The sequence below is a fragment of the Kogia breviceps genome, chromosome 3 (genome assembly GCF_026419965.1).
Source record: "Kogia breviceps isolate mKogBre1 chromosome 3, mKogBre1 haplotype 1, whole genome shotgun sequence".
Taxonomy (NCBI): Eukaryota; Metazoa; Chordata; class Mammalia; order Artiodactyla; family Physeteridae; genus Kogia; species Kogia breviceps.
The window spans coordinates 155,761,332-155,787,626 of NC_081312.1; the positions used below are offsets into that span (position 1 = coordinate 155,761,332).

The 26,295-nt window shown below is 43.4% G+C and overlaps 1 protein-coding gene across 8 annotated transcripts in view; it reads left to right on the forward strand.

Annotated features, from left to right (window-relative positions):
• MTHFS (methenyltetrahydrofolate synthetase) overlaps positions 1 to 26,295 on the forward strand; it is a 344,713-nt gene that overhangs the window by 282,942 nt on the left and 35,476 nt on the right. Inside the window, exons 6-9 of one of the 8 annotated variants that reach the window (XR_010839853.1) lie at positions 4,840 to 4,922; positions 5,455 to 5,582; positions 6,814 to 7,116; positions 18,912 to 22,721. Coding sequence is in view for 1 of the 8 variants with exons in the window: in XM_067030071.1 (XP_066886172.1) it covers positions 4,840 to 4,922; positions 18,912 to 18,935 (107 nt within the window). In the remaining 7 variants the exon portion in view is untranslated. Of the gene's footprint in view, positions 1 to 4,839; positions 4,923 to 5,454; positions 5,583 to 6,813; positions 7,117 to 11,529; positions 14,262 to 15,560; positions 22,722 to 26,295 lie in introns of those variants that run through there. The other 7 variants (XR_010839850.1, XR_010839849.1, XR_010839851.1 and 4 more) reach the window with 7 other exon arrangements.

Genomic DNA, 26,295 nt, shown 5'->3' on the forward strand with positions numbered 1-26,295 from the left:
GCTTACACTTGGTTTTCACTGCATTTTTTGGTAAGCATATCAAAGAAACAGCAGTGCTGAAGCCACCATGGTAAATCTTCAGCAATTTCTGCTCCAGTGAGGGGGCGAGAGTGGTCACAACCTGGCTGCCCTGTTGCTTGAGGCCACCAGGCTGTGATCTTGTTTGACTTCTTGCTGATGAAGTAGGTGAAAGGTGGTAATGCCAGGCTGTTTTAATTTGCAATTTTTTGATCACTGGGGAGCCTAAATCTTTTTCCATATATCAGTTTCCTAGTCAGATATCCTCTTTTGTAAATAACCATTTTCCTTGTGCCCCTAATATAATTCATAATTCAGTTCAGCAGTTCCACATGGATTGTGGGCCTATGTGCCCAGCACGTTCAGTGCAAGATACACAGATATATGTATATTCCATTTCCTAATACAGTGCAGGGTTGGGGATGGCGAGAGAGAGAGTCAAAACCAAAATCTCACTTCACTGCAATATGGCTAATAGGGATACTTCCAGAATATTTTCCCTGGTTTTGCTGTGATTTTTGTTATTTTTAGAGAACATAGAGGTATTTGTATGTTTTATGTTGTGCATCATATATCTTGGAATCGCCTGGTCATTGTCTTTGCTCATTCTTTTTCTATTCTTCTACTGTTCTTGTCTTTGTTAATTTGTAGAAAGTCTTTAGGTATTTTGGAAATTAATTCTTTGTCTTTAGAAGTGCCACACATATATTTGCTAATCTATTCATTTAACTTTATTGCATTTTTATCATGCCCAAAAGTGTCATTTTCAGAACATTCTTTAACATCATATATTGATAAAACAAACTCAAAACGGACTAAAGACCTAAAGGTAAGACCAAAACCATAAGACTCTTAGAAGAAAACATAGGCAGAACACTCTTTGACATAAATCATAGTGTTGTTTTTGTGGATCTCTCTCCTAAAGTAAAGGAAATAAAAGTAAAGATAGACAAATGGGACCTACTCAAACTTATAAGCTTTTGCACAGCAAAGGAAACCATCAGCAAAACTAAAAGACAACCTACTGAATGGGAGAAAATATTTGCAAGTGATATGACAGATAAAGGGTTAATATTCAAAATACATCAACAGCTCATACACCTCAACAGCAAAAAAACAAACGACTTGATTAAAAAATGGGCAGAACATCTGAATAGATATTTTTCCAAAGAAGACATATGGTTAGCCAACAGGAACATGAAAAGATGCTCAACATCACTAATCATCAGGGTAATGAAAATCAAAACCACAATGAAATATGACCTCACACCTGTCAGAATGGCTATCATCAAAAAGACCAGAAATAACAGATGTCGGTGAGGATGTGGAGAAAAGGGAACCCTTGTACACTGTTAGTGGGAATGGAAATTGATGCATCCACTGTGGAAAACAGTATGGAGGCTTCTCAAAAAACTAATAATAGAACTACCATTTGACACAGTAATTCCACTCTTGGGTATATAACAAAGAGAGAGAGAGAGAAAACACTAATTCCAACATGTACATGCACCCCAATGTTCATACCAGCATTATTTACAATTGCCAAGATGTGGAAGCAACCTAAGTGTCCATCAACAGATGAATGGATAAAGAAGATGTGTTTCATATATACAGTGGAATATTACTCAGCCATAAAAAAGAATGAAATTTTGCCATTTGCAACAATGTGGATAGACTTAGAGAGCCTTATGCTAAGTGAATTAAGTCAGTCAGAGAAAGACAAGTACTGTATGATATCTGAAAAATAAAATAAATTAGTGAATATAACGAAAAAGAAGCAGACTCATAGATATAGAGAACAAACTGTGGTTACCAGTGGGGAGAGGGAAGAGGGAGGGGTAAAATAGGGGTAAAGGATTCAGAGGTACAAGGAGCATAGGCCCAGAGGCCATGGCCCACGGGCCCAGCCGCTCCGCGGCACGTGGGATCCTCCCGGACCGGGGCACAAACCCATGTCCCCTGCATCGGCAGGCGGACTCTCAACCACTGTGCCACCAGGGAAGCCCTAATTTATGTATTTTTTAAAATTTATTTTATTTTTGGCTGCGTTGGGTCTTCGTTGCTGCACATGGTCTTTCTCTAGTTGCGGCGAGCAGGGGCTACTCTTCATTGCAATGCATGAGCTTCTTATTGCTGTGGCTTCTCTGTTGTGAGGCATGGGCTCTAGGCACACAGGCTTCAGTAGTTGTGGCACACGGGCTCAGTATTTGTGGCTCGCGGGTTCTAGAGCACAGGCTCAGTAGTCGTGGCGCATGGGCTTAGTTGCTCCGCAGCATGTGGGATCTTCCCAGATCAGGGCTGGAGCCCACATCCCCTTCATTGGCAGGTGGATTCTTAACCACTGTGCCACCAGGGAAGCCCAAATTTCCTTGAGTTTCAGTTTGAGATTGTTTGGCTTGATTTCTCATATCTAAAGCAAATATAACCTCTAGATGGCAAAGATTTTGTGTAGATTTGTGCATTCTCATTTGCATTGGCTTTTATGTCCAAACACATTTTAAAGGCTCCCATTTCAGTGTAGAATGGCATACAATTCTTGCTGCTGTAGTGAAGGTTGACTTCATGGAAATGACCTAAGCCCCTGTTTAGGGGTGACACAAACAGCAAGGTTGACTCTGGGTTGAATATTTATCTAGATTCCTGTTGTTTTTTTTCTTAAAGAGTTGTTTAGATTTAACCTCAGAAACATTATTTTATGTCTCTGAGATTTGAAATTATTTTAACGTCTTGGGTAATATTTATTAATTCTATTGCCTTTATTAGCTAAGAAGAAAACCTAGTTACACACCATTTGCAATACACAGGCTTAAAATTATTTAATGATCTCCCTGAGTAACTTTGTGCCAACACTGAGAACACAGGAGAACACTGTTACCTCCACTTACCCACCTCACTTCAGCTATCTCATCACTGACGGATATGGTTGGAGTTTTCGAAACAACCATAATATTTGTTAATTAGTTTCTAATTTAAGAAATGCATGCTTGTCATAGATATAACCTGGATCTTAGCCAAGAAGGCTGAGATTTAGAGAAAATTAGTTTAAGCTTCTAATTCCATATCCATGGGAATTCCAGTGCCCGTTTTCAGATTTCTGAAAATTCCCAGGGGCATAAATTCTCAGTCACATACGACTCTAGTTTCCTGCTTTTGCTGAACTTTTGTCCTTGTGGGCTTCTTACCTCCCATGGCTGGTCTCTTCCCTGCCCTGCACACTCAAATATGAAATTCATCTCCTGTCCCTGATATCCTGCAAAAACACACAAAGCGTTTATGTATGTGATGGACTTTATCAGATGTTTGTGAAATAGGAGTTCATGTTATACCAAAGCAAACAAGTACAGTAAGCCCCCTACATAAGAACCTTCAAGTTGTGAACTTTCAAAGATGCGAACTTGCTTTTGCATGTCCAATCACGTAGTTAGCTCACGTGTCTGGTGTACATTATCACGAGCGTGCATCCTCTACAAGTGGTTGTGGGTTTGTGTATTTTACTGTCCAGTACTGTATACAGCACAGTAGTACAGTATCTTTATTTCAAGCTTAGGATGTCCGGAAACAAGTGTAAAACAGCTGGTACTACCATACTTTTCAAGGTACTGTACTGTAAGATTTAAAATGTTTTCTTTACTTTTTGTGTGTTTGTTTTTTAGGTATCATTTGTGTGAAAAGTATTATAAACCTATTACAGTACAGTATGTTATAGCCAATTGTGTTAGTTGGGTACCTAGACCTAGTTTGCTGGACTTATGAACAAAGTGGACTTATGACTGTGCTCTCGGAACGGAACTCGTTCGTATGTAGGGGACTTACTGTATAAAGATGAGGATGAGACCCACCTGTTCTTTTGGCAACTCTGCCCCAGGAACTTTTCACTGGCTACTTTTCTCCTATAATCCTGGTGTCTAGTCACCTGCCATCACACTTGTATCTCTCCCTGCTTCTTTCTCTGTCCTCCACACCTTTGCCCCTTACTCTTAGGACAGGTTGTAGCATCACTTCCCCTCTGCCACGCCCTTCCTTGCAGGAGGATGACATGCCCTACGCTGTAGAGTGGCTGTGTCACGTGCTTTGGCCAATGACACGTGACACAGGTAATTCGGGTTACATCGGGCAAAAGATTTCAGGAGTCAGAGCGTGGTTCATCATCTCTTTCTCCTCACCCTGATGACTGGCAAAGTTCCAGAAAGAAACTGCTCTGGAAGGCTGGGTCTGGGGTACAGACAACAGGGAGCTTGTATGCTAAGTGCACTTACCCATTCGAGGAAAATGTCCGTATTCTCTGGATTTTTCTTATGTGATCAGGCCATCTATGACTAAACATAATATTTTTTTCCTTCATTTCTAATTCCTTTATCTTTATCTTCTTATTTTAGTGACGATTTAGAATCTCCTGTGAAGTGTTGAGTAACCTGAGGGTAGCAAGAAACTCTGGTGCATTATCAGCCTCAGGGGAGGCTGATTACACTCCATTAAGTGTAATGACTGCAGCAGGCTTTTTGTAGATGCCTTTTATCAGATTAAGGAAATCCTCTTCTATTCCTAGCTTTCTAAATGTTTCTAACATAAGCAGTTACTGAATTTCACCAAATACTTTTTCTGTGCATGTTTGAAATGATCATATGACCTCTCTCCTCTTTCTCCATTAAAGTGGTGAATTATAATAATTAATTTTTGAATGTTAAAGCAACCGTATATTGCTAAAATTTTAAAAATTTCATATATCACTGAATTTGAACTGCTATTTTTATTTAGGATTTTTGTATCTATATTCATAAAGAGTTTGGCTTATATTTGATGTTTCTTTAATGTCCTTCTCAGGTTTTCGATCACAGTTTTACTGGCTTCATGAAACGAGTTGGCGAGTCGGCATTCTTTGGACCCAGGCTTGGAATTTTCTTTCTGTAAGTCTTCCATTTCTTTTGGTTCAGTTTGGGTGAATTGTGTTTTTCTAAGAATTTGTTCTTTTTAAATTTTTAAATGATGACCACAAAATTCTGCAAATAACTTTTACAACTTTATAATGTTTGTTAGATCTTTTGTGATATCTTCTTTTTTATTCCTGATATTGGCCTGTGCCTTCTTTCTTTTTTTTCTTGATTCACTTTCCTTTGAGAGTAAGGGGTGTATTGGTTATGTCTTGCTGCATGACAAATTACCCTAAGTCTCAGTAGCTTCAAACTATAAGCATTTATTATCTCACACAACTTGTATGAGGGGGTGGGTCCTGGGAATGACTTACTGGCTGTCTGGCTCAGAGTCTCCGTCGAGGTTGTAGTCAAGGTGCCGTCTGAGATTGCACTCATCTGGGAATGGACCTGAAGGGTCTCCTTCCCCGTTAGCTAAGTCACATGCTTGGCGTGTCAGTGCTGGTTGTTGGCAGGCGGTTCAGATTCCTCAAGGCCTCTGTTCTTCACCATGTGAACCTCTCTCTAGGGCTGCTGGAGTGTCTTTACAACATAGCAGGTGGCTTCCCCCAGAGAGAGGGATCCAGGTGACAGCAAAGTCTTGAAGTCACACATCATCAGTTCCACTTACATCACTCACTGGAAGAGAGTTACGAGGTAATGCCCACACGGAGAGGGAGCAGGATGAGGCTCCACTTTTATTATTATTATTATTTTGCGCCACCAGGGAAGCCCATGGGTATATGATTTTTTAAAAAATAATATATTGTGAAAGGAAGGCGGGGTTTTTTTTGTTGTTTGTTTTTGCGGTATGCGGGCCTCTCACTGCTGTGGCCTCTCCCGTTGCGGAGCACAGGCTCCGGACGCGCAGGCTCAGTGGCCACGGCTCACGGGCCCAGCCGCTCCGCGGCATGTGGGATCCTCCCGGACCGGGGCACGAACCCGTGTCTCCTGCATCGGCAGGCGGACTCTCAACCACTGCGCCACCAGGGAAGCCCAAGGCCCCACTTTTGAGAAGATTGTCAGAGAATCTGTGGACACATTTTAAAGCCCCTATAGAAAGATATCAATTTTATTAGCATTTTCAAAGAACCATTATTTGGCTTTGCTGATTCTCTTACATATTTCGTCCTCTATTTCATTAATTCCTATTATTTGCTGTTTCCTGCTCTCTATATTTCACCAGTGTAACCAAGTCCCTGCGCTAAATTCATTCCATCGGATGCTGATACAGGTCTGATGCTCCTTTGGATGTTTGGAAAAAACAGAACAAAACAATTATATGCCTCTCATCTCTCATTTACACACACACACACACACACACACACACACACACACATTTTGTTGATTTGCTGGCAGATTCAGGAGGTTTATGAACCATGGTTCTTACATTGGTAGAATGTGAGTTTTAAGATGCATTTTCCCCAAAGGGCTAGCTTACGGTGTGGAGTCAGCCACACTCACTCACTCATATTGCCTCCCGTTAACACCGAAAGCCAGCCTTCTGCTCCAGCTGCCCCACCCCAGGGAGCCAGACTGTGGTCCTGGAGCCAGAGTCCCCTCATTGCATATGGCAACCAGAGGCACGACCTTGGCGAATGAGGCTGCCATGTCAAACGTTTGGGCTGGACACCTCAGCTATTGCCAGATATTGAGCATTTTGCCCTGAATGCTACTAGCAAAATATTCCTATAAAACGAACATTTTTCAAGGTCAGTCTGTGTCTTTAGCGGCTCAGTGCTTGGACTTCAGCCATGAGGCTCCCTTGACCAATTTGAAAGTGTAGCTTTTTGCTCTGTGTTGGAATAAATGTTCACCTTGCTGTAAAACATCGGTTATCTTTCGGGTCTAAGTAATTTCCTCTCCCTTCTGCTTGCCTATCTTTGAGGTGTTAAGAGCACGTGTGGCCAGAAGAGTGGTCTCCTGTCCAGTCTGGAAGCTTGGCCAGAGGAGCTGGTGTTCTTGTGTACTGAGGTCATCTTTCAAAAGTACCAGACGGTTTTTCATCCCTTTCACCCAAACGTGACATTTCCTGGCAGTCATTCCACCACCAAAGTGCCAGGAAAGGGGACTACAGATGCCTCCTAAAAGTACAGGATAGGGGATGTCTCTATCAGGGAAGAAGGAAGGGGAAAGCCCACCCCTTCTGGCCTCAGAAAAACTGTGGGAGGAAAGAGGCTGTCAGAAGCAGGTGAGTAAGTAGGGAAAGAGGTGTGTTCTGACCCTCTCCCAGCTGAAGTGAGGAACCTCCCAGCTAAGCCTCCAGAGGCTTCCTCAGCTCCTGGGGCTGGGGTGAGGGGGCGAGGACAGTGTCCACTTTTTCCTGGTCCCCCTAGAAGCTCACAGGGATTGATGGTGTTGGCTGGGAGGTTTACTCGGGGAGACGGGTGTTGCTGCATTGTGGTGAGGGACACTGTGGCTGTGGGCCAGATGGCAGATCATCCTGACCGAGAACTGGCCATGCAGCACAGCTAGACCTCAGGGGACACACAGTCCTAGGGAGGACTGACTTGGACTCAAGACAGCAGGCCTGCAGAGCCCAGACAGAACCAAGGAGGACAGGCTTCAGCCTCTGGTGCCAGCAGGGCTCCTGTCGCTCAGGTGGACAGTGGCATCCTCATACAGACTACAGGAGCCGGAAGGGACCGTGGGACTGTGCCCCGTGTGGATCCGAGGTCTTTCTCGTCACACAAACCAGCTCTCTCGTATCAACACCTCCAGATGCCATCTTGGAGATAAGCAAGGTGAAAAGGGATTAAAAAGTACAAAATGTTTATCCAAAAGAAGCTGAGTTCTCTAAAGAGACTGTTTTACATTATTAGATCAGATTGAATTTCCTTACATCAGTTGTGGAAAACGAAGAAGCTATGTTTTCTTTGCAAATCTGAGTGCCACTGGTAAATTTGCAGCCCTGATACGAGTTGATGCACAAAGATGACAATTTTAGCTGCTAGAAGCAAGGCTATGGAGTGGGGCTGGTCTGAGCTGTGTTGTTCTTGTGTCCTTCCGCATGGGACTTGGTGTCAGAACGAGGGGGACAAGACTGCGTCTGTGGAGAGCGGCTTTTCTTTGGTGGGAAAAATAATTAGCCTGGAGGTAACTTTCATCCAGTTCTGCCCCAGGCTGATTATTATGAAGGGAATGAGTCATCTCATCAAGAACACACTAGGGACTTCCCTAGCGGTCCAGTGGTTAAGACTCTGCCTTCCAGTGCAGGGGGTGTGGGTTCAATCCCTGGTCGGGGAGCTAAGATCCCACATGCCTCACAGCCAAAAATACCAAAGCATAGAACAGAAGCAATATTGTAACAAATTCAATAAAGACTTTTAAAATGGTCCACATTAAAAAAAAATCTTAAAAAAGAAGAGAACATCCCAGTTCCCTTCTTAGGACCTTCCTCCCTCCACAGGGCTTGGAATTTGGAAGGAGATGGTTCAAGTTCAAGCTCTGGCTCTGACTGGGTGGGCAAGTTGATAGACTTTCCTGAGCTTCTGTCTATCAAATGGGGATTGAGACATGTTTACCCCCAATCCTCGTGGCTTCAGAAAGAGCTGATGGAGGGTAACAGAAAGTACTTTTTATAAACCGAAAAGTCCAAATCCTGTGCCCATTCCAAGCTTCCAGATGCCTTCCTTTTCCTGCAGTTTTCTTTTTGCATCCTGTGTCTTCCAGGCTTTTCCTCCGGGCTCTGTTCTGGCCTTCGGCTGAGCAGAGGTTTGTTCCTTTGTATCAGGTCCCATGCTGGGTCCTGGAGCTCTTGAAGCCAATAGATCCAACATCTCCCCTCGAGGAACTTCTTGTCCACTCTCAGGCACTGTCCTGCCTTCTCCTGCCAGGTGATTTTCCCTTTGGATGTTACTGATGATGAATTCTCCTTGGTAGAATGGGCTTGAAGGTGGGATTCTGTAACTAGAATAGGCCCTTCAGGAAATGGGTCCAACGTCTGAGATATTTGACTAGTCAATTTTTCAGTAAGTATAATGCCCTAAACCAGGCTCATTTGGAGTGGAATCTGGAGGACAGTGTCCTGGATCTTAGCGTGCGAATAGCGGGCTTGGGTGGCTCACCTGGGTCAGCAGGTGCTGAGTTGGATGGCGAGGGCAGCTTACCCTCTTCTGTCCCGGGGGTCAGACTTGTTATCACCCACAGGCTTCCCTGTTGCTACCTAGCTTCGAGCCCTTCCACCCAGACTTGTTTTCCTGTTGGCATCCTCAACAGGTATGGAAAGACCTATTTGGTTGGAAACCCAGAAAAAGTCTTTCGTTCACTCTCCTAGCACACCCTTTCCTGAAGACCTAGATTTCACATGGGGCACAAAACTAGGACAAAGTCAGAGAGGGAGACAACCTGGAAATAGGGTATAGACTCAGGGAACTGTTGATGCTGCAGCCTGAGCCCACAAGGCAGTCTGGAGGCAGAATTCTCTCTTCTTTGGGGGAGTCCCTCTTTTTCCTCTTGAGGCCTTCAACTGATCAGACGAGGCCCACCCACATTATGGAGGCTAATGTGTTCTACTCAAAGTCCACTGATTTAAATGTTAATCTCATCTTAAAAAATGCATTCACAGCAGTGTCTGAATCAGTATTTGGGCAAATATCTGGAAATGGTGACCTAGCCAAGTTGACGCATAGAATTAACCATCATGTAAGTTCAAAGAGGCATGGCGTGGGCCAGCATGGTAAGCCTGGGGCTCTAACATATAATGAAGGTGTTAATAATGGACATCAGTGGGAAGACACCCTTCCCCCTATCACTGCATCATGAAGATTCAAGGAAAGGAAAGTATCTTTTGGAGCATAACCTCAAAGCCTGGCTTTACAGAACATTCTGGAAGAGATCTAGAAAACTGAAGCCTAAGATGAGCTTCCTGTTCCCACACTTGGATGAGAATTACTGGGTCATTCTTGTTGCAGTTGGTTGTAGGGTGGATGTTAGCCCACACAGTACTTCTTTTTTGTTTGTTTGTTTGTTTGTTTTTTAAATTTCCGCTATGTTTTGACATTTCAATCTATTATCTATCATTTAAAAATTTTTATTTATTTATTTATTTATTTTTGCTGCACCACACAGCATGTGGGATCTTAGTTTCCTGACCAGGGATAGAACCCGTACCCCTTGCAGTGGAAGCGTGGAGTCTTAACCACTGGACCACCAGGGAAGTCCCAGTACTTCTTTTTGAATTAGAGGAAAGACTCTCTTTCATGGACAAATCAGAAAATAGCCCCTCCTGGGCAGATGGATTAGAAAAGGGTAACCCTTCTGGGCAGACAAAGGAGGGACAGGTGCTTAGGTTCTCCTGTGGGTGTGGCCTCAGCCATAGAGCAAAGCCTGACACATGAAGCGCACGCTGGTTTCCCAGAGTGACCTGCTTCCTCAGTTGGGTAATTTTGTGCACAGTGCGACCTGCATCGCTGGTTGGTAGAGAGACGCGCTGATAGTGAAAGGACACCTAGAGGTCGTCTAGCCCACCCACTCCTGTCTTGGAGATGGAAACGCTAAGTCCCAGAGAGGGACAGAAGGTGACTCCATTCATGCAATGCCTCTTCAGCAGGGCAACAGCGAGAGCACACAGCAGCTCCCAGAAGGAGAGCCCTCCGTCTTGCCAGCTTGGTCCACCCTACACCAGGCGTGAAGCCAGCAGGAAGGAGAGATGATGACACCCCTCCAAGGACTCCGGCCTGATATGGATCCCAACTGTTGACAAAACGCAGGCTGACATCAAGGATTTGGGGGAACACCATCTTTGCCGACGGTTCTTTTCCTCCTCGTATGTGTGTGGTAGTGGACGCATCTCATCTGCCCGTTGACTTGTTTTGCAAACCTTCCGAGCACCTACCGTGTCCCTGAGACTCCAAGGCGAATAAGGCAGAGTCTGCCACCAGGAGGTCACCGGATATTCATGGCAGGCGCATGAATAGACAAGAATGGCACAGACTTCCAAGGCGACCCATGGAGCATTGTGGAAGCAATGAGCTTGTGCCTTTAGCTGACCCATCCCTGGAGCCAGAGGGGTCAGAGTAACTCGAGTGTCAGTCTTTTTTTTTTTTTTTAACATCTTTATTTGAGTATAACTGTTTTACAATAGTGTGTTAGTTTCTCCTTTACAACAAAGTGAATCAGTTATACATATACATATGTTCCCATATCTCTTCCCTCTTGCGTGACCACCTAGAGGGGTGGGATAGGGAGGGAGGGTGTCGTGCGTCAGTCTTTTGAGGAAGAGTTCATCAGAGAAGATGTACGTGTACTCTAGGAAGGGAGGCATAGATTTTTCTCATTTGCTACCTCTCAACTCTCCCCTTCTCTGTCCCTCCTCCTGCCTTTCCTCTCCCCTCTCCTCCCACCCTCTCCTCTCCCCTCTTCTCTTCTTTTCCTTCCTCCCTCCCTCTTTATCCCCCTTTCTTCTCTAAGATGCAGTGGAAGGAATACTCACCTCTCAAAATTAAGTTGCTAAAGCAGTGGTCTAATTGGGCCCTGGGAGATTGGTCAAAGGGTGTTTTGTTTTTCTGATAGATCCTCACGAATGGAATTCTTTATTAGTCTTCCAGTCTCCTTCATTAACATGCATTTTCTCTCCCTCTCTGCATCCTGCTCCCAACTCCAGGGCTGCTGAGCCCAGCATTTGTCTCTGGAACTCAAATGCCGACAGGCTGTACAGTGAGAATCTTCAAGAGTGTGTGAGGCCAGGCATGCATGTGGTTAGTCAGAAGAAATTGTTCCTGGAAATGCTGGTCCTTAGCATGACATCTGCTGGGTGGCCTCTCAGAGGGTGGGAGCTGCTTCCCCCCAAGTCAGGCTCTGCCTAAGCGAGGCTGAGTGATGGTAGCTACTGTTTATTACCCACCAACTCTGCGCCAGACCCTGTGTTCTGTGCCTTACCCAAACCACCCCATGTACTCGTCACCACAACCTGTGGAAGGAAGTGAGCATCCTGGTCCCTACTGACAGATGAGAAGAATGAAGCTGAACAAGGTCAAAGAACGTTCCAAGGTCACATGGAGGGTAAATGGCAGAGTCTAGACCTGAATATGGATCTAGGTGACACTGTCTGTTACAGGTGCAGGCGAAGAATAAAGACAGAGACAGCATACATTCTGCGCCCACCCACCCCACCCTTGGGTGCCCAAGCTGGCACAGAGCAAGACAGTCATGGCTCTAGAACATTTTCTCCCAAGGGCTCCAGGAGCTCGAGAGAGAACAGGGCACTTGCTGTCCCCAGCCACCACAGCAAGGGTCCCAGGGAAAAACCAGGTCTGTGGCAGGAAATAGTCAAGTGGATAGATGACTTTGCCTCCAAGCTGGACCGTTGTTTAGGGACAGAATTGTCCTCCTAGGGAACACCGGCCATCCCAGGTGCTGTGGACTGAATTGCACCTCCTCCAAATGTGCTGAAGTCCTAACCCCAGTACCTGTCAATGTGACTTTATTTGGAAACAAGGTCTTTGTAGCTGATCCAGTAAAGACGAGGTCATCAGGGTAGACCCTAATCCAGTATGGCTTGTGTTCTTATGAAAAGAAGGAATTTGGACATAGAGACAAACACACAGGGAGAACTCTGTGTGAACATGAGAGTGGAGATTGGGGTGATGATTCTACAAACCAAGGAGCCCCAACGATTGTCAACAAACCAGAAAAAGCTAGAGGAGAGGCATGGAACAGATTCTCCATGACAACCCTCAAAAAGAACCAACACTGCCAAGACCTTGATTTTGGGCTTTTAGCCTCCAGAACTGGGATACAATACATTTCTGTTGTTTAAGCCACCCAGTTTGTGGTACTTTGTTATGACAGCCCTAGGACACTGATACACCAGAGCTCCTGGGATGTGTGTCCTGCGTTCAGCCCTGTAGTCAGGCCTGGACTGAGAAACTCCAGGGAGCCCTGGTACCATCATCTGACTTGAAAGGACCCAGCGTTGCTGTCTGGTGCCAAGAGAGGCCAGAAGGTGCACAGCCATCAACCAGGACTGGACCCCGGCTGTGTTAAGTAAGCACTGTAGCTCACCTTCCAAGTGGTGGGGCCCCTGGTTACAAAGAACCAGATGGAAATCCAATTGCAATCTCAAGGCTGCTACAGGGGAAGATGGTGTTTGTGTCCTGTGCTATTCCAGGGACAATTATCATCCGAAGATTAGATTTATAATGCCCCATTCATTCTCTCTGCTCGTCACTGGTGTCTGGCGGAGAATTGGAATTCTTAATCCCGCACACTCTAAGTGAATGCATATTGAACAGTTTTGACAGCTTGGAAATTTCGTTGCAGGTACTTGATGACTTCCCATGTCAGGATCAATTTGCAGCCTTGTTTTTTCAGCTGATTAGGTCCCATCCAATTTTCTTGAGCTAGAGTTTCAGAGAATCTGGCTTTTTCTATCTCTACCATGAAGGCATGCACGGTGGGGATGGTCCCAGGGAGGCTGGGTTTGAGATCTGATATCCAGAATCACTGAATCCACCAGGACTCCTCTTATGTTTGCTCAAGGAAAAAACAGTGAACTCTCTACTAAAGAAAATTACACAATGCAGCTTTGGCCCAGAGATTCTGGGAGAAGTCAGCAAGAACATACACAGAGCCTCTAGCTTGGACTACACAGAGGACAGAGGGTGAAGAATAAAGGATGAGAGCGTGGGTGTGGCTCCTGTGCACACCCCAGCTCTACCATTTCACTCTCTATAGGACCTTGGGCCAATTACTTGCACTTTCCTAAGTTTCCTCATCAATAACATGGGGATCGTTGTAATAGAAACCTTACGGTTGTTGTGAAGATTAAATGAAATATTACATGTAAAAGTTCTCTGCTTGGTGCCTGCAGCATAGTAAATGTTCAATGAATGCTAACTTTGAAGCAAAGTTCCTTATGGAAAAAAGACAATTTCTCTTCCTTCACCTTCCTCTCCCTCCTCCTGCATCTCCTCCTTTTTCCCTGTTCTCTATCCTCAGTCAAAGAAAGTCTACAGCACGATCCAGTAGAAATGTGGGGAGAGCCACATGAGTCATTTTGTTTTCTAGTAGCTATGTTAAAAAGGTACAAAAAGAAAAGAACAATATTACTCAGCCATAAAAAAGAAACAAAACTGAGTTATTTGTAGTGAGGTGGATGGACCTGGAGTCTGTCATACAGAGTGAAGTAAGTCAGAAGGAGAAAAACAAATACTACATGCTAACCCATATATATGGAATCTAAGAAAAAAAATGTCATGAAAAGCCTAGGGGTAGGACGGGAATAAAACACAGACCTACTAGAGCATGGACTTGAGGATATGGGGAGGAGGAAGGGTAAGCTGTGACGAAGTGAGAGAGTGGCATGGACATATATACACTACCAAATGTAAAATAGATAGCTAGTGGGAAGCAGCCGCATAGCACAGGGAGATCACCTCTGTGCTTTGTGACCACCTAGAGGGGTGGGATAGGGAGGGTGGGAGGGAGGGAGACGCAAGAGGGAAGAGATATGGGGATATATGTATATGTATAACTGATTCACTTTGTTATAAAGCAGAAACTAACACATCATTGTAAAGCAATTATACTCCAATAAAGATGTTAAAAAAAAAAAAGAAAAAGGAAAAAACAAACTGGAAGATACAGAGAACAGATTGTTGGCTGTCAGAGGTCAGGGGTGAGGGGGGAGGTGTAAAATGGGTAAAGATGGTCAGAAGGTACACATTTTTAGTTATAAAATAAGTCCTGGGGATGCAATGTACAGCATGTGACTATAGTTAATGATACTGTATTGCCTATTTGAAAGTTGTTTCAGAGAATAGGTCTTAAAAGTTCTTATCACAAGAAAAAAATTGTAACTATGTATGGAGATGGATGTTAATTAGACTTATTGTGGTGATCATTTCATAATACATGGAAATATTGAATCATTATTTAGCATACCTAAAACCAATATGATGCTATATGTTAATTATACCTCATAAAAACAGAATTTGGAAAAAAGGTACAAAGAAACAGGTGAAATTAATTTTAATAACATATTTTATATAAAGCAATATAGTATAGGTCATGTAATCAGTGTAAACATTATTAACGGGATACTTTATATTGTATTTCTCCTACTGTGTCTTCACAAGCCAGTGTTTATGCTATGCTGACAGCACATCTCATTCCAGACTGGCCATGTTTCAAGTGCTCCATGAGCCACGTGGGGCTATTGGTTGGGATACTGGGCAGTACAGCTCTAGATGTGCTAGAGCTTGTGATTCCCCTAGAAATTTCCCACTTGTCCCCATTGTCTCAATCTCCTGACCTTCTTGTGCTGGGGTGACAAGGACACATCATGACTCTCAGATGAGTCAAGAGCTTCCCTCGGAAGCAGTAGCCAAGGCAGGAAGTTCTGTTCCCACTTCAGACACTGCCACCTGGTTTTAGGTGCTCAGTGAGACAACTTAGCCCTTGATAGTCTGGGGATCGAGAGATGAATAACACACCATCCTGACTCTTCATGAATTCATAGTATAGTGGGTGGTCTATGTGCAAAATAATTACTGTTCACTGTCATAAGAGCTGTGATAAAAGTTCGTTAAAGTTGTTGATGAAACTTGAGAGAAGGGTGATATACGTAAGATAAAGTTTAAAAATGTAAATTCTATATATGATCATGGCTATTAAAATTCTCTTGGTTGCTAGAAATAGAAACCTTAAGCCAAAGGGTGACTGACTACTAAGCGTGTTATATGAAGAAGTTAGAGGAATCATGCAAATCAAGGAAATCCTAAATCCCAGTCAAGGATGCAGTCAGCTTTCACAGACAGACTGGAGGAGCATTAAAGACTCAGGCAGGTCTTTTTTATGTATTCTGCTCAGCATGCATTTTTGATACTTTGCTTGCCCTGCAGTCCAGCTTTCTTTCTCTAGTTCACATGAAGGAATTCAGTCACCGGTAATGGCTCCAGAATGTATCATCCAGACACAGAGAGCAGACAGACTGATATTTCAATATCTTAATTCGAATTTGAAATTTGTGAGAAAGGACTTTGATTCATTGGTGAAGTCCATAAAAGGCCTTGTTTCACAGAGTCACATACTTTATGCTTTATGCTATTCTCTATCAAACTTTAGAATGGCTACCTTGGAATGGAGTTTGTATCTCTCATCTTGTACCATAAAGTCTAAAGAAGTAACTGAAACAGGCTAAAATCCTATGAAATTACTATTGAGTCAAGTCCCAAGAGCAGATAGCCACCGTTTCACTAATTATGTCACTATTTCATGGCAAAGATTGCCACCTTCCCAGACAAGGATAGGAAGGTGAGCATGTTACTGACCAGAGTTCTTGGCCTCCTTAATCAATAGAAATTGATCAGAGGCCAGACAAGAAATTCAGGCAAGGCTTTATTGGGACCCCTGCTGCAGCAGCGGGGAGCGGGAACGAACAACAGGTTCCCTTGCTTGTTCCTTATATGGGGTGAGTGTAGGGGTGTGTCCAGGGGTTGGGCCGAAGGGTTGGCTTAGGTGTTTTGCCCACCCCTTAGGTGGTGTCGTGTGCAGGGTGCATGCACAGTACCCTGCTTTTGCTCTTGACCATTCAGAAGTGCTGGTTGGGTTTCTGGTCTTTTTGTATCTTGTTGTCCATAATTCACCCCAACTGTGCATGCATGCAGTTATTTTAAGTCCCTTATAGTTTCTTTGTATTTTGTTGCTCAAGGAGATGTTTGTCCAGGTGCAAGCACTGCAGCAAAGGGTCCCAGGTCCCAGGTCCCAGCCTGTCTCAAGCGCATCCTTACTTCTCTCCTCTCCTCACCACACTGCTTTTCTCGATATCCTGATAATTGAAAATCTCCACTACTCGCAGCAACTTCTGCATTAGTTAAGCTTCATTTGGTCAACAGTAGCAGAGATGGACCATAGCTAGCTTAACTTAAAGAGGACATTTATTGATATGGCCATGCCTTGAGATGGACAGGGACCAGGGCAGATTCAGTGGTCCTAGTTGGAGGGATTCACGAACCTTCACTCTGGAGGACACTAACATAGCTCAGTTTAAAGGTGCTCAGGTGCTGCGTCTCTCCGTACAAGATTCAGACTCTTGGTAGGAATGATTAATGGCTTAGCTTGAGTCAGATGCCTACCTGTGGCCAGTGAAGCAGAATCACCTAGTACAGACATAGCTGAGGGGTCTGTTCATGTCTATCGGGTCCAGCTCCTGGGGAGTGGGCAGTTGTGGTGAGGTCTACATAGACTTAAGAGTTAGATGAGCTTCACATGATTGTTGTTATTTCTCTTCTAAATCTTTACAAGACACTTTTTGGCTTTTTCCTTCAGTTTTCTAACTATAATATATTTGCGAACACTATAGATATAATCCACTCTATCATTAAATGGAATTCCAAGCTTTCTTCCATTTTCTTTTAAGCCTCAACTTCTCCACTCATGTATTTAATTTATCTGTCTGTCCACAGGAAAGTTTTGAGTAGTTTTTGCAAGAAAGGTATCCGAGTGGTGGGATGTATGGTCATGTGTTTATCTATGATGTCATTCTTTGCCTTCTCTTATTAAAAAATTATTGTATTTAGATTTCTTTTCCCCAAAAAAGTTCTGCAAAAAACTCTCATTATCTTCTGGAATTTAATATTGTGAAGGAAAAGTCTGAGCCAGCTGATTTTCCTTCTAGGAAGCTAATTTCTCTGCCTGTGTACTACTTTGACTTTTTCCATTATCTTTGAAGGTGTTTTGTTGTGGTGGTGGTGGTAGTGGAGGGGAGGGATTGGTTTCTTTTGTTTGTTTGTTTTTGTTTTGTGATTAAAGGAAAACTAAGAAAGTTGGAACAGGTACATTAAGTCCCCTACATACGAACGAGTTCCATTCCCAGAGCGCATTTGTAAGTCCAATTTGTTTTTAAGTCCAACAAACTTAGCTTAGGTACCCAGTTAACACAACTGGCTATATAGTACTGTACTGTAATTGGTTTATAATACTTTTCACACAAATAACACATTAAAAAACAAACAAAAAAATAAAGAAAACACTGACTCTTACAGTACAGTACCTTGAAAAGGACAGTAGTATAGTACAACAGCTGGCATCCAGGGGCTGACATCGAGTGAACAGGCAAGAAGAGTTACTGCCTGGAGGAGGGTGAGGAGGTGGGAGACGGTAGAGCTGAAGGATCGTCAGCAACAGGAGACGGAGGGCCAGCTGCGATGTCACTCACGTCTGACGTGGATGGCACAGGTTCTGGTTCCTCGCTGGAACTAGATGCGTGTTCGCATCTTTGAAAGCTTGCAACTTGAAGGTTCGTATGTAGGGGACTTACTGTATTAGGTTTCCCTTCCAGAAACCTACAGTAAGAATTTATGAGTACTAAAAAGACACCATCAAAAACTAAAACCCTGGACAATAAAACAGATTTCCAAAATACTGAGCTCCAAGAAGTCTAGTCTGACAACTTCTACTTTCCTGATGGGCGGTGTGTACATGTGTACGTGAATATCAGGGGAAGAGAAGATGGGTGGAAGATGAGTGGTGGGGTGGCTAGGAGGTGTCAGGAGAGTTTACCGAGAAAAAATGTAAATGAAAGCTGACTTGAGAAATAGGAAAGTATTTCCAAGCAATGTGGAAGGCCTTGTTGAGCTCGGAGGTCACACATCTGTAATGACCCTAACCTGCATGGTTATTCAATTTTCTCCAACAGTACTCAGAAGCCAAGGTATTGGACTGGAAGAGGCAGGCAGTTGGGTGGATACAGGGTAGTATTTTTCTCGGTAGGTATGAGAAAAGGGCAAGAAATAAATGCATCGTCAGGAAAGCGGGTCCTGTGGGTTTAGACATCAGGGGTGGGAAATGAGGGCAAGAGGAGGCTGAAGGTTGAGAAGACAGTCGAGGATCAAGGTACCAGAGGTCCTCATTAGACTAAAGATGAGGTTTAAGAGAATTTTATGTGAGAGGTAAAATATTTCAGCAGACCTAGACTTGGATACGAATACGTAGTCTTTCATTTATTTGTAAAACTGCCCTTAATTTCTGTCTCTGATCTTCCAGCCCATCCTCCGGCAGATGTCTTAATCCAGATGCTTTCAGAATATTCAGCCCGCTCCTGTGACTGAGCAGTCAGCTCAGGATGACGAACTCAGAGCAGTCCAAAATTCCATCACAGGCTCTCCTCTCTCTTTCTTCCTCGGGGTAGATCCCATCCCCCTAGAAGGCTTATTTGGTCACTGTTGGTTGCCAGGGGTGGAAACAGGAGCTGTGGTGCCCGCCTTCTTCTTCTTTTTTTTTTTTTTTTTTTTGGTGCCCACCTTCTTGATCAAGTTGGGTTGATGCCCATGACTTGAGATGCTGTGGTGATCTTGGAGTTTGTGGCTTTCAGCTCCAGCCCAGCACCTGGTCAGAGGAGACCTGGAAAAAGAGCATCTTCCCTTGGCCTTGCCCAGCTGCATGCATCTGCTGCAAAACCTCAAAATCAAAGGACACATTCCCCTTTTAGTGAGACTTTATCATGATTCTTTTACTCAAAAGGTAGGAAAATTTTAGGACACCAAAGACAGGGAGTTTTCAAATGCTTTTTCTATCCCTTAATGTCCCACTCAAGACAATAACAAAGCTCATTCAGTGGTCCTTTGTCCCATTTTCAGCTGGATATATGTCTATGTATAGCTGATTCATTTTGCTATAACCCTGAAACTAACACAACATTGTAAATCAACTCTACTCCAGTAAAAATTTTAAAAAGAAAAAAAGCGCATGAAAATTCTAAAGGACACAGGAAAGCATTGGGAAACTGAGTCAGGGAGAAGTAGGCCAGAGCAGCCTGAGGATGAGATCACAGGAGGGTACAGAGTGAGGACAATGACATTAAGAGATTGATTAAGAATATGAGGGGTGTACTCTCCTTGGTATGCATCCTGGACTTTATGGTATGAACGTAAAAACGGAGATGGCCTTTGCCCAAATCGCTCCAGGGACCTGCTCAGTTACTGGGAGTCCCTGGTTGTTCCCTAAAGCTAGGAAAAGCAACCCTGGAGGGGAGATTGGTGCCTTTGAGGGAGAAGCCGAGCAGCCAATCAACCAGCTGATGCCGATAAGGCGTGACTAAGCCGAGAAGACAATCAACCAGCTGATGCCGATAAGGCGTGACTAAGCAAATTCCCTGCTTTAGGGGGATGTAGATACCTTGGTGCGTTCAGTTCCCTACCCCCTCTCGTCGATTGTTGCTGCACTTTGAGGACCCGCCGCGGCTGGCGGCAAGTGGCGCCTGAACAGGGACCGGACGAGAGGGACATCTGAATCTCGGTAGGTGAATCCCCGGAGTTAAGAGTGAAAGTGTGGCCACATAGTAAAGTTGATAGTAACTCGGGGCAATAGTCAGAAGTAAAAAAAATATGGGACGAAAAGTATCCAAGGAGCGACCTGAGCTCACTGATCAAGACAAGGAGTTGTCCACCAGTGTTTTCCAGGCTTTCACAGCTAGAAATTATGATGTCTGTCTGCAACATCTTACCTGCCTACAAGATGTAAACAAAGACGATTATAATATAATTTTGAATACGGCAGTAGCTGAGTTTTTCAAAAGTAACCAGACAACAACAGATAGTTTAAGACAGACACTTAACCAGTTGAAGAATCAGGAAGAAATGGATGGATTAGATGATGTTGAAAACAGTATGTTGTATTACAATCAAGCAGTCATCCTGTATCATGTCCGACAGTATACAGAAGCCATATCCGTTAGTGAAAAGCTTTATCAGTTCATAGAAACTTTTGAAGAAAAATTTGCCCAAGCAGTGTGTTTTTTGATCGTAGACCTGTATATATTAACCTACCAAGCTGAGAAAGCTTTACATTTTCTTGCTGTTCTAGAAAAAATGATTTCACAGGGCAACAATAACAAAAATGGAAAGAATGAGACTGGTAATTACAGCAACAAAGATAGGTCTAATCATAAAGCTGAAAGTGGAGCTCTAATAGAAGCTGCAAAGTCAAAGATACTATTTTTGTGTTGAAGTATATGTAGGAGGACAAGGGACTTTACTGGCCGGCCATAGTTTAAAGCTAGTTAAAGCTGTTACGTTTGAAGTTTCCCTCCTTTTTTCCTTCTGACTTTCCCCAATCTGATTTTGAATTCTCAAATCTGGTGCACCTTAAATTATAATAATGGTACCATTTTAATTTCTTCAGTTTCTGTTACTAATAATAGTTTGGTTTTTTATAAGCATTGGGATTTTGGGAAGTTTGCATGGTCTTATTCTTATCAACCGGTTTTACTTGTGTTACACCTTCATATGCCTTGCTAATAGGAGATTTACAGATTGAGTTTACTTCTGGTTCCTTAGGATATAATATAACTTGTCAGAATTGTATTTTTAGTACTTGCATTCTGCCTATGAAAGGAACTTTTTCTGTTATGATAAAACAACCTTCCTATGTAATGCTGCCTGTAAATATTTCTGAACCATGGTATCATAGTACTAGCATGCAAGCTTGGCTAGAATTATCTGAAGTTTTAAAAAGACCTAAATGATTCATTGGAATATTAATATGTAGCATATTAGCCTTAGCCGCTTTAACAGCCACAGCTGCTACCGCCGGTTTAGCATTAAGTAAAACTGTACAACAAGCATATTATGTTAATCAATTGTCTAAAAATACCAGTATTGCATTAGCATTACAAAGTCATATTGATACTCAACTAAAAACTGAGGTTGATGAGTTAAAAAATGCTCTCATAGGCTTAGGAGACCAAATTATGGCTTTAAAATTGAAAATGCGTTTGATTTGCCATGCTAAATATACTTGGATTTGTGTGACTCAACACGCTTATAAAGAAACTGACTGGGATTGGAACAAAGTAAAAATGCACTTTTTAAGTGTATGGACTGATGGACACATTAGTTTGGACGTACAAAAACTTAATGCGGAAATACAAGCAATTCAAGAAGCTCATCTACAAGAAGACGGGCCCCAACAATTAATTCAAGGACTCTTGGATCAGCTTCAATGGTTAAACCCAATGCATTGGTTTCAAAATGGACTCACAGGATTGATTACCGTGGGGTCATGTGTATTGTTGATGTTAATTGCATTACCTTGTTTATTACGCTTTATTGTTGGCCGTCTCGCTGCTCTTCGTCAGGAGGTGTATGGGTTGAAATTGCATTATCAAGCTTTAAAAAATAAAAGAGGGGGAAATGTGGCGAGCATTGCCCTCTGAGGAAGGCGCCATTAAGACCCTCATAAGCCTCAGGGCCCGATTGTACTCTCCTTGGTATGCATCCTGGACTTTATGGTATGAACGTAAAAACGGAGATGGCCTTTGGCCAAATCGCTCCAGGGACCTGCTCAGTTACTGGGAGTCCCTGGTTGTTCCCTAAAGCTAGGAAAAGCAACCCTGGAGGGGAAATTGGTGCCTTTGAGGGAGAAGCCGAGAAGCCAATCAACCAGCTGATGCCGATAAGGCGTGACTAAGCAAATTCCCTGCTTTAGGGGGATATAGATGGCTATGCTTTGTTATTAAACTTGCCTTGCAACCATCAGTTGCTTGTGCCCTTCTGATCCCATACCTTGGTGCGTTCAGTTCCCTACCCCCTCTCGTCGATTGTTGCTGCACTTTGAGGACCCGCTGCGGCTGGCAGCACCGCGGAGCAACTAAACCCCTGCGTCACAACTACTGAGCCTGCGCTCTAGAGCCCGCAAGCCACAACTACTGAAGCCCGTGCACCTAGAGCCCATGCTCCGCAACTAGAGAAGCCACTGCAATGAGAAGCCCGCACGCCGCAACAAAGACCCACCGCAGCCAAAAATAAATAAATAAAATAAATAAATTTATTCAAAAAAAAAAAAAAAAAAAAGAATATGAGGGGATATGGAGTAGGCTAGAAGAATAAACTGGGCTACAAAATTTCCAAAGGAGTCAGTCCCTCTCATTCCCTGGTGTGTGGGGAAGGAGGTGGAAGGAAGGGAACTCATGGCTTTTGGCAGAAGGCGGAAGCCCTAGCTGAAAATAAGCACCTGCCTGAGGGACTCTGCAGTCTGCAACCCTGCAGCTCTGGGTGGACAAAGAGCCCCAGGCCTCACTGGAGGGAGTCAGCTGCAGCCACGGCTGCTGTTGCTACTACAGCCCCATTGACGCTGCAGTCCTGATCGCTCCCCTGCATCCTGCCATATGGTTGGTTATTATCCATAATGTCCCTGCTGTTGTGAATTTTCTCCTTTTCATCTTTTTATGAGTGTTTTAATGGGGAGTTAAGGGGAGGGTGCATCAGGCTGAATCTGAAGGTGGGTGATTTTAAGAAATGTTCCCCTGAGGTGGGGCGTAGTACAGTAAGTCCCCTACATACGAATGAGTTCCGTTCCGAGAGCGCGTTCATAAGTCCAATTTGTGCGTAAGCCCAACAGATTTAGCCTAGGTCCCCAACTAACACAGTCGGCTGTAGAGTACTGCACTGTCATAGGTTTATAACACTTTTCACACGAATGATGCATAGAAAACAAACACACACAAAAAGTAAAGAAAACATTTTTAATCATACAGTACAGTCCCAGAAGACTGCTTCCAATTCAGATGCCAATCCCAAGTCCAGCTTATCACCTGTGCTTCTGACCCATCAGCTATGGATTAGAGGTTCCCACGACCCCTTCCTCAGTTTCAATTAATTTGCTAGAACGGCTCCCAGAACTCAGGAAAACAGTTTACTTACTCTTCAGTAGTTTATTATAAAAAGATTTGATAAAATATACAGATGGAAGAGATACACAGAGCAGGGCATGTGGGAAAGGGTGTGAAGTGTCCAGGCCCTCTCTGGACAACACTCTCCCAGCACCTCCACATGTTCACCAACATGGATGCTCTCTGAGCCCCTTACTATTGGGATTTTTATGAATTCTCCATCATGTAGGCATGATCAATGATTAACTTCATTTCCAACCCTTCTTCACTCTCTGGAGAATGGAGGGTGGGGCTAAAAATTCCAAGTTTCTAATCATGGTTTGGTCTTTCTGGTGACAAGCCCCCATCAAGGAGCCCACCCAGAGTCACCTTATTAGAACAAAAAATGTCCTAGTGTTCTCATCACTTAGGAATTTACAAGGATCTAAGAGCTCTGTGCCAGGAACAGGGACAAAGGTTAAATACATATTTCTTATTATAAATCACAATATCACAACAAGAAAATGTCTACCTTTGATGGGTATCGTTTTGAATACTTCTACATGCTGGTCTGTCAAACATCATGTTCATATATTTGTGAATCTATGTACTTACACCCTTATGGGGACACATTCATAGGTGTAGATATGATTGCTTTGGGAGATTCCATTTCTAAGGGCTACCAAGACACAGGGTGAGGACAAGAGTAGAGAATTCCTTCCTGGCAGGCTCATGAGGGCTCTGTTGCCATCCGGATGGGTCTTGTTGGCCATTCCGCCATACAATTATATTTCACAAACATATCAATTAATCTAAAACATGTTATTGCATAAGTATTAAGGGACCATATAATAAAGACTTCACCCCAACTAGCAATTGTTTGCTTTCTTCTGTTTCCTTTCCACTCCATGTCCAGATTCCTAGGTAAATTTTACATACTTGGGGCTTTCCTGGTGGCGCAGTGGTTGAGCAGGTGGACGCGGGTTCGTGCCCCGGTCCGGGAAGATCCCACATGCCGCGGAGTGGCTGGGCCTGTGAGCCATGGCTGCTGAGCCTGTGCGTCCGGAGCCTGTGCTCTGCAATGGGAGAGGCCACAACAGTGAGAGGCCCGCGTACCGCAAAAAAAAAAAAAAAAATTTACATACTTGTAATCAGAACATGGGAACAATGTTATATAGGCTCTAGTTTCTTTCTTCCCCCCAGACCTGTAAGATAAACCTTCTCCAAAACTAAAATGTTGTTTTCATAGTTCTTAATTTTAATGGCAACATCCTCTCACATGGAAATGATCATACATGATTCATTTTTTAAATATCCTTTTGTGAACATTGTATGTTCAGTTATTATTTTAAAAAACTTTAAAGGCCAACTCTGGGTCATACTTGTTGGAGGTACAAAGATAAATAAAACATGACCCTGGTGTTCACTCTTCTCCAGTAAAAAATTAAAGCTCCAGGAGCTTTTAAATTTTACCTTCTATTAGTTTAATTCCTAAGGAGAAATTCCTTGAAGAGAGATTACTGGATCAAAAGAGCCAAGCACTTTAATGGCTATAAGTGCATATTGTTAAATCACTTTCCAATTCATAGTCCCTCTAGCAATGAGCAATTAATTGTACCTGTTTCACTGGAACTTTGCCAAAACTAGGTATTATCATAAAAAAAAACTTCCCCTAATTTAATAGGTGTAAAAGGATAGAGAATTGTTTTAATTTGAGTGTGGTTCTTTTAAAGCCCTATCCTCAGGTCTCAGTAACTGCTTATTTTAGTCCTGACACTTCATTCTATCTACACAGAACTTTTTTATTCTGTATGAAGTTAAAACACATAAGTCTCATTATGCTTTTCTTAGAAAACATTGTGGGACCTAGCGAAATTTTTACAACATGTAAAATCATTTCCTTAAAGAGAAATCCTTTTTGCTTCCTTAAAAATTACATCTCCACCAAATATCAGTTCTTTCTTGTCCCTACCATGAAGTGGGCAGGATCATTCTGAAGAGATTCTGCTTTTATAAACATCTTCAGACATTCAGATTATTATAAATCTCAGAACCACTTTGTGACATGCTCCTACTCTATCTCTAAATGGAGGCCAAATAAGAGCGATGTGTGTTTCAGTTCCTTCCTGTTCAGTCACAAATTCTCCAGTGGCCATGTGAGTGCTACTCCACTTCCTGTAATAGCAGAGCCCCACCCATTCCCCTGGGGTGGAGGCAGACACTTGACCCAAGCTGAGCCAATCATATTCCCCACTCCTTGAACAGATAGATGGACCAATAGGAAGGTTTGTGGTTCAAAGCAAGCCAATCACAGTCTTTCCCTGAGCTTTTTCAAATTTGAGCTGAGAGAAGAGAAGCCTCTTTTCTTCTGAAGCCCTGGGTCTATAAACATGTGAATCTGGAACTTCCAGCTGCCAGGCTCTTCCCCATTTCCCCACCCCACATCCAACCAGTCAGCCTGTGAGGGAACCAGCCTGGTGGGGGTGTGGGGGGAAGCAGAGGGGAGGTTGGGGAGAATGCTTCCTGACAGCATCTAGTCACAAGTTCCAGCAAATCCCAAGGACAGCTCCCAGCTACCCTTTCCCACACCCTTTCTACATTTTAATCATATGAATTTCTTTTTAAAAAATCCTTGTTTTGTCTTATTTGCTCATTCTAGTTAGATTTCTTCACTTGCAGGTAAGAGTTGATGTTTATTCAGAGTCATGTGGATTTTCCCTGCACTTGGTGGGGTTGGTTGAACTCAGACCATGTGGGTGAAATTTCATAATTACAAAAATT